A 9279-nucleotide genomic window follows, 5' to 3' on the forward strand; every position below is an offset into this window, starting at 1 on the left:
TATAGGCTTAAGAAATGATCGGGGCATTACACCAGGACACGACCTGCTTAAAGACATAGATGGAATTGCTGACCAAGTGCTTGATGTTAGGAAAGACCAAAATAGTTAAGGCTGTGGAATCTCAGGGAACTATTGCTATGAGTGCTTATATGGAAGCAAACTATGTGAGTAATTAGGGTGGTTTTTGAGGCAATAGCCAAGGGAACCAAGGTCAGAACTTTTATGACAAGTCTGATTTCAAGGATAGGGAGCAGGGACATTAGAGAAGTAATAATGACAGTAGTGGTTTGTATGTTCCTCCTGGAAGTTGTGACGCTGCAACAATTGGCTCGGGCAAAATTTCCATGGAGGATAAGATGGAAAAGTTGTTGAAAAGAGTGGAAGCTACCAACTCAGGGGTAACTACTATGAAGAGTGAATTCTCTACCCTCAGTCAGTTGGCTAGCTCACACTCTACTTCTATTAAACAGTTGTAGTAGCAGGTGAGTCAACTTTCTGCTATACTGAACTAGAGAAAAAGTGGTACTTTACCTAGTGATACGGTTCAAAATCCGTAGAATAATAGATCATGTATGGCGATTAATACTCATAGTGGTAAGAGGTTACGTGGCCTTTCTATGGGAAAATTTGTAGTAGATGAGGTAATTTTTGATGAACCCGAAGAAAGTAATCCAGTGGAGTCTGAGAAAATAAATAGTTCTGCTAATGATTCAAAGAAGGAAAATGAGAAGGAAGAGGAAATGGTGTTAAAGGATATCCATAGACCATCACCTTTCTTTCCTCATTGATTGAAGAAAAAGGTCGATGATGAAAAATTCGGCAAGTTCACGGCAATACTCAAGCAATTTACAATTAATGTGCCTTTGGTTGAGGCACTTGAGCAAATGCCAGGTTATGCAAAATTCATGAAATACCTAATCAAAAATAATAGAAAGGTCAACAGTGAGCAAGTGGAAAATCTCAACCATTGCAGCACAATTTCCACATTATTTTTAGTGTAAAAGAAGGCTAACCCTGAAACGTTCACTATTTCGTGCAAAGTTAGGTCTCTAGATATTGCAAGGGTATTATGCGATTTGGGTGTCAGCATGAATCTAATGCCCCCGGCTATATACAAGAAGCATAGTTTAGAAGCTTCGATGCCTACTAATATGCAACTGGTGATGGCAGATAGGTCGATAAAGAGGCCTGTTGGAATTTTGCATGATGAGTTGGTAAAAGTAGTAGACTTTATTCTTCCTGTTGATTTTATGGTATTGGATTGTAATGTGGACTTTGAGGTACCCATTATTTTAGGTAGGCCATTCTTAGCCACAGGAAGAGTAATAGTCGACATGGATTTGAATGAGCTTAAATTTAGGCTCCGTAAGAAAGAGGCAAAATTCAAAATGCGTCAACCTATGTCATAACAAAAAATCATATTAATGTCTTCCCGATCATTGATGTCTTCTATGATGATGGAAAAGGGGAATCACTAGGTTGTCTTTGCAAAGTCTGAGTAGTCAAGATAAGCAAGTCGTGCCACGACAGAAAATCAGCCACTATTGGGAGGCAGCCTAATTTTTTTTTTATGTTTCAATAAGTGTTTTTAATTTTTACAACTAGGATTTAGAATAGAGAAGGTGGAAAAGTGGACAGGTCAACTGGAAGGTCATGACGACATTAGTGATAAGACATCATAATTATGACAAGCTATCATGAATGTCGTTAACTAGACCAGGCATGGGGAATTCTCTTCCTAAGGGTGACGACGTTCATGATAGGCTTTCACAATCGTGAAAAGTCATCACGAATTATCATCAGCCCAGAGCCTTAACATCCATAAACTGGGCATAAATTTAAGCAGATCTGACCCGTACCAGTCGTGAACCTTTTCAAATTTCCACAGATTTTAAATTCTTTTTCTTTAGTATTTCTTTCCTTAGTTAAAATATTTCCCATCCTTTGCAAAAACATACCAAGAAAATAATAAACAGAATGTCTATTTAGTTTAATAGCTCCATAAGGTATACTCTAATCTAACTCTTCTCTTTTCTTATAAAGTATGATGAATGAAAGATTACCGAATGTCTCCAAGATGGTTGAACCAATTTCAACTTGGAAAGTGGCTAAAAACGCACCTAGGGTTTGCCGTACAAGCCCAAGGGTTGAAAAGATAGCTCCCAATTTGAATTCAAGTAAATCGTAAGCAAGAATAGGGACCAAAAATTTAGTTTTAGTCAAAAGTCGGTTCTGATAAGTGTGATGACATCCATGATAGGCTATCACCATCATGATAGCTTATCAGGAATGTTGTCAAAAGATAACAAAACCAAAGTTAGTTCTGGATATAGCTGACAAAAATTGCGACGGGCTATCATAATTGTAATGGCTTATCATGAATGTCGTCAGAAAGTGTAAAAAAATTTTAGGTTCTGTCTAAGGTTGATGACAACCGTGATAATCTACCACGGTCATGATAGCTTGTCATGAATTGTCATCACACCTGGGGCCTGAAAAATAAATGAGCTTAAATAATTAATGTACCTGTGGTTATGATCTTTTAGGTTTACTAATTCTCTTTTAATATCTCTAGGTACTTTAAAATAGCCCCAAAAAGAAAGAGTCCCACAGAACCAAAGAAAGTAGCCAAAGAAGATTTACGTCGTAAGCTCATCGATGAGGAATCTGAATGTGAGGATGAGGAACCCTTTCTCAAGAAGCAAAAGAAGCAAAGTCAAAAGAAAACTCCACTAATTGAGGTGGAGGACACTAATCATACTGAGTTGACCATAACTTTTGAGCAAGAGGGTTCTGAAAAAAGTGATTTTGAAAAGCATGAGTCTGAACATACTGACTCTGATGAAGGGGATCAAGAAGAGTTTGAAGAATCTGATTCCGAGGGAACAACTTCTGGGTCCCCATCCACTAAGCAACAAAATAATGAAGATTTTCCACCTCAGAGGACTCTTATCAAGTGTAAGAACTCGGAAGTGAGGAACAATGCTAGATGGCGAATCCCTAGAGCTAAGGAAATCTACATTACGGGCTACAAAAAACTGATAGAAGGAATGCGAAGAGGCCAATCCAAGAAGAAAAGATGATCATCAGAAAAGGGTTTAGCAGATACCGTGAAGTGGAGAAAAAATTCAAGAAATACGACTTAGGATGGACTACAGAAGGGAGAGGTTCATTTTTCCCTGCACTAGTTCGAGAGTTTTCTGTGAACTACCAAGCTATGTTGGGGAACATATGCAAAATAGGTGAGAAAGTAGTGGATCAGCCTCTTTTTGATAGAGTTCGGCTGAGGGGCATAATGATTGATATTTTGGTCAGGACCATCAAAAGATTCTTCCATGGCCCGACTTTATCCCTCAGCCACCACACCATTATTTTATGCTCGAATAAAAAATAAGGACAAGCAACATCCTTGGTTGGCCAACATCATAGCTGATGGAGAACCGGCTTGGGTGACAAATCCAAATGAGAGAATTTGTAATTCCTCATTGGCTTAGGAGGCAAAATTTTGGTGGGTCATATTGCGAGTCTAGCTAATGCCTACTGAGGGAGATAATATTCTGGGCAATGACCGAGCTATTATTATGGAAAGCTTGGTGCATCAGCTTTCCTTGAACATCGGGGAAATCATTGCAGATGAGATAAAGATAAGGATGGCAAGGACCAACACTACTTATCCTTTTTCATGACTTGTTACAGAATTATGTAGAGCTACTGGGGTGCCAAAGATTGTAGGAGTTGATGGAAATGTTCATGCTCGGAACACTAACAACCACATTTGGTTTGATGAGGTGAAGCCAGGACTTAGTCTTGACAGGGGTGCAGAGGTAGCAGTGGACCCTCTAATTACAGATGCAGGAGCAGTATGTTATATAGATGTACAGGATTCTTCAACACAGGAAGCTTCAGTGCCTGAGAGTGAAGCCGGTCCATCAGTTCCTCCAGCAGTAATAGGTTCTGCATTTCAGTCAATTGATATTAGGAACGAGGCTAAGAAATCCAAGTGTGTGAGGTACAACATCATGCCTTTGCCAAATAATTCATTGCTGCTATGGACAAAAGAATTAAGGCTGCACTAGAGCCATTTGTGACATTGACTACGAGAGTTACATATTTGGAGAATAGATTTGATGCTTAAGAAAAGAAGATGATAGATGTTGATATTTCTGTATTCAGGGCTACGTTGAATAAAGTAAAGGCAGATGTTGGGGTGCTGCAGCAACACCAAATTATAATGCCAGCAGGTTTAGTTGTGGAAGAATTAGAGGAAGAAATTCTTATACTTGATCACACTGCAGACTCCCCAAAGAAAAAGAAGAAAAAGTGGGAAAAGAATGGCAAGAATAAGAGAGAAGAGCCAGATAGTGAGAAAGAAAGAAAATTATAAAAGATGGCAAAACAGAAGGATGAGAAGGAGGAGGTGAAGAAAGCAAGATTAGAGTCTCTGGCTGATACTGAGAAATGGGTGGCAGCCATAAAAGCTAGGGATGTAGGTGCTTTATCTAGCCAGGCTCCAACAACCACAAATCCATATGCTCCTGATAGGGAGAGGACAGCAGATGATGTAGTAGCAGGGTCGAAGACCATGGATCAACATGCTTCACTATCTTCAGGTATACCCTAACCCTTAGTGTATCTTATTTATTATTTTAAGTTGAGGGTTTAGGGTAAATTTTTGTTGTAACATATTTTGTAAATAATTAGGAGTAGTAAAAGTACTTGAGGCAGTTATCTTATTTTGTGATTTTTGAGTATCTATCCAGTGGTCTGATCTATTATGTGCTATATAAGTTGCATCTATTGTAACCATTGTGTATCTTTGGCTGATACTAAGAAATGGGTGGTAGCCATGAAAGCTAGGGCTGGAGGTGCTTCATCTAGCCAGGCTCCAACCACCATATAGCCAGATACTCCTGACAGGGAAAAGACAACAGATGATGCAGTAGCAGGGTCGAAGACACAAGATCTATGTGCTTGACTATCTTCAGGTGTACCCTAACCCTTAGTTCATCTTATTTTTTATTTTAAGTTGAGGGTGTAGGGTAAATTGTTTTTATAACATATTCTGTATATAATTAGGAGTAGTACAAGTACTTGAGGCAGTTAGCTTATTTTGTGATTTTTGAGTATCTATCCAGTTGTCTGATCTATTATGTACTGTGTAAGTTGAATCCATTGTAACCACTGTGTATCTTCTTGTGGCATTAGTATGGCAAATGAATGACCTATGATAAACAATTGGATGAACCAAAAAAGTAGTGATATGCCAGATACTTGTGTTCCATGTGTGTGTAAGGTCTTATTCAGTTCCCATTGTGCGTTGAATCTACAACTTGCCCTGTTAGTTATGCCATAGTCATAGGATAGGAGTTACGAAAGAATCATAGGTTATTTTTTCATGTTAGAACATTTTAGCCCAAATTACCTTCCCAATGTGAATAATATCCCTTGATCCCTATTTGAGCCTCAATTGCCTATTTCTTTCTTTAACCTCTTTCACCTTCCTGTTTACATCACAATGAACCTATCTTGGTCCTTGACCTCCTTGGACACTGTGCATCTTGACTTAGGAAAATAATAAGTTGAGGGTGGCTATTATAGGGGTGCGTGATGCAATTTGTGTATGAAGAAAGTTAGAGTAAGAAGGATGGATAAAAAGTTGGGTGCAGTAAAATAGAAATAAGAAAAGAGAAAAATGTGTGGAAAATTATAGAAATATAATCTGATTAATGAAAAAATCACATCTATCTTGAGCATGCATGATCAACAACAGAGGGAAGAAAAGAAGGGTTAAGAGTTGAAACCCCGAGAGTTTAATGTAGTGTCAAGGAAGCATAGTCATTATAAAATATTTATGAATATCATACCAGCCCCTAGCCTACGTTACAAGCTGAAGAAAAGCCCTATAATAATCCTAACTGACCTGTCTAAAGACTTGGGTACTGAATATAAGGGCAAGCCTATGGCATTTGATGTACAATGTTGGAACTTCATTTTGAGAGTGAGTCTTGTGTTTATCCCTGTGTTTATAAATTCTGATATGAGAGAAAAAGGGATTTCTTTGTTGCGAGGGCACACTAGGTTTGTTGCTAATCACTATCTTGTTTGGATAAGTGTGATTTGGGTATGTACTGGGTTGTTATTGCTGGAATTTTTGCCATATCTTGATCCTTGTGAGTTGCATGGGTGTTTTCAATAATAGACAAAGTTGCTCTTATTTTGACTGACCTTAGAGATAGTGCATATATTCTTAACTGATATGAATAGTTAGCTGCCAAATTGTACTTTTAATACTCTTAGTTATGTTATGGTTGCTTGAGGACAAGCAATTGTTTAAGTTGAGGGTGTTGATATGTGAGCCCATGCTAACATATTTGAATCTTTTATCTCTAAATAATTGCAAAGTCTTGAGCAATGATAGTCATTTTTTATTAGTTTACTTTGATTTGGCAGAAAAATAAGATGAGAGGGGGAACCATAAATAACGAAAGCAAAAAGCATGAAATCGAAAGCAAATAGAGCGCTAAGTGTGGCTGACGACATCTATGACACGCCGTCAGCCCTGTCGTCAACCTTAAATAGAAGATGTAAAGTGGCAAGAAGTTTTTGTGATGGAAATCATGACACACCATTAAGATGATGATAGGGCATCACCATGGTTGTCAACCTTTGGCAGTAGGAGATGAATTTACAGAGAAGTTGACGATGTTTGTGAAAGGCTGTCAAGATCATGATAGGCCGTCACAGGCACCGTTATCTAATCTGAACAAAATTAGAAACTTTAATTTTATTTCCTTATTTAGGGTTAACTATTTAAATCCTTGTTTCAGGGCTTTTAGGGGGATTTTTATCTATCATCCATTGACATATTGACAATATATGACTTTCCTCTCTCTCTCTCTTTCTTAACTAATATTTCAGTGTTTGCTTTGTGATTCAATTACAAGTTCACTTTTGATTTCCTTCATTATTGTAAGTTAATCTTCTAAATTTTGAATTCAATTTGTGTTTTTATTTATTGAATCATGAGTAGTTAAACACCCTTAACCTGGATTAGGGGATCTAAGGTTAGGTCATGATAAGGTGGTAGTAAATTACTCAAGGTTTAATAGGTGTTAGGATTTCTTTGTAATTCTGAGATTAGAATTTATGTCTGTTGGTTGCAAACATTAGGCGTACCTACTTTGGTTTGCTTGAGAATAAAATCATAAATTGTAGGAAGTAAATTATCAACAGGGACTCGAAAAAGCTTCGTTTAATAATCAGCGTTGTAACAAAGTTGATTAACCTAAGGTAAAATCTAGGCAGTGAGTTGGGATTCCCTAAGTCCGAGAGGATTAGGAAATTAGACACTCGAATAGGTCGAGAGACATTTGAGCATATCATCGATAAAGATAGTTTGTCATCCTAATCACCGTAAGAATATTGAGTTAATGGTAGCATATGTCATGTTCTGTAAGCCCTAGTGAACAAAATCCTAGTCATCTCATAAAATCTTGGTTATAAACATTAAGTTCAAAGTGAAAAACAATTATCTTTAAAACTTAAACCCCCATTTCAGGAAACAATACACGATCAGTAAATAATATCATAAACAGCTTGAGTTCACACCTTATACCCTTTGGGATTTGACCCCAACCAAGTTGGGTTTTGTATTGACAACGATCGCTTACACCCATTCAAGAGTGTAATTTGAGCATTGAGCATTATCAGTTCTTTTTTCACTATCGATATACCAACATGTGAAAATTATCTTGCTTGAAAGATTATGTGTGCCATTTAAAAAGGTTAAACAAGCTTAGCTCCTATTGCAATTAATTGATTCTAATATATTTTACACAAAGGTCATGGTACCTCATATTTTCATTATATTTATTGATGATTCATGTGTTTAGTCATGTCTATCTTATTTCTCATAAATCTAACTTGAATGCTTTAAAATTTATATAAATGAACATGAGAATTAATTAGATAAAAGTATAAAGACATTAAGCATTAATGGTGGTTGTGAAAATTTGTCAAAATAGTTGAACAAAATATGTACTGAAGAGACATTATCAAACAGTTAACCATTCCTTATACACCTCAACAAAATAGTATAGCTTAGAGAATGTACAAAACATTATTGGACATGGACAAGGTCCTTGATAACTCACCCAAATTTACGTATAGATTTCTAGGAAGATGCATTATTCATTTCAACCTACATATTGAATAAAGTCCCTTGTAAATCAGTATCTTTAACTCCTTATAAACTATGAAATAGTCATAAACCAAACCATAATGATGTATGATCTTACGGTTGTGCTGTATATATTAATGATCATTTTGGTATGTTTGGTAATGTGAGTCCAAAATAAAAATGTATCTATATACAGTAATTATACACTCCAAAGCTATGTGTTCATTGATAAATTAGAGGTTAAAAGTATTACTATTGAATCGGAAAATGTCACATTTCAAGAGAATAATTTTCTCAGTAACGATAAAATAAATTAAAGTGAACCTTTTTATGAAATATTAAACAAATATTATTAGAAAATTTCTCAAATATACTTGATAATACAATAAATCATGGATTAGTTTGGATCCAAGTGGAAGTTTTGAATCCCAAAATTATATGGAGAAATTTGAAAGTCAATTATGCCAGAGTACGAAAAAAGGTTTACTTAAACAATCTTATGAGACTAAAGATTATGTTTTCTTCATATCGTATGACTAAGTCTCTAACGATTCATGAAAAAGATGTGTTGATGAAAGCGATGAAAGAAGATTTATAGTCTATGAAAATGAACAAAGTATGGAATCTAGTTGACCTTCATCTAAGATGTAGAGCAATTGGGGAAAAATATATTTGAAAATTTAAATACAACTTTAATTATCAATATAAAGAAACAAAGCACGATTATTGACAAAATATTTTACTCAAGAAGCTAGAAAAGATTACGAGTAAACCTTTTTAGCACTTGTAAAGTTTATCTCTACTCAATTACCTTTTACTATTGTTGCACATTTTCATATAGAATTATACCAAATGGATGTGAAGACCATTTTTCAATACAAAAATAAAAAAGAAAATTTACAAAAAAAAATGACCTATAGGTTTGTAGTTAAAGTCCAAGAAAAGTATGTTCGTAAAATAAAAAGATAAATTTATTGCCTGAAGTAGTCTTCAAGGCAGTGGTACTAGAGATTTTATAAGAAGATGAATTAATTTGATTTCACCCTGATCAATGAAGACCATTTCATCTATATGAAGAAGTCTAGTGAAATTTTTAAATT

The 9279-nt window shown here is 35.8% G+C and overlaps 1 protein-coding gene across 1 annotated transcript; it reads left to right on the forward strand.

Annotated features, from left to right (window-relative positions):
- Positions 1–572: 572 nt before the first annotated feature.
- On the forward strand, positions 573–3083 carry LOC124891178 (myb-like protein V). Its single transcript, XM_047402985.1, has 2 exons — positions 573–745; positions 2576–3083. Exons 1-2 carry the CDS (start codon positions 573–575, stop codon positions 3081–3083), a joined length of 681 nt encoding a protein of 226 aa, XP_047258941.1.
- The last annotated feature ends 6196 nt before the right edge of the window (positions 3084–9279 follow it).

This window comes from Capsicum annuum, unplaced genomic scaffold (genome assembly GCF_002878395.1).
Source record: "Capsicum annuum cultivar UCD-10X-F1 unplaced genomic scaffold, UCD10Xv1.1 ctg3182, whole genome shotgun sequence".
Classification (NCBI taxonomy): domain Eukaryota; kingdom Viridiplantae; phylum Streptophyta; class Magnoliopsida; order Solanales; family Solanaceae; genus Capsicum; species Capsicum annuum.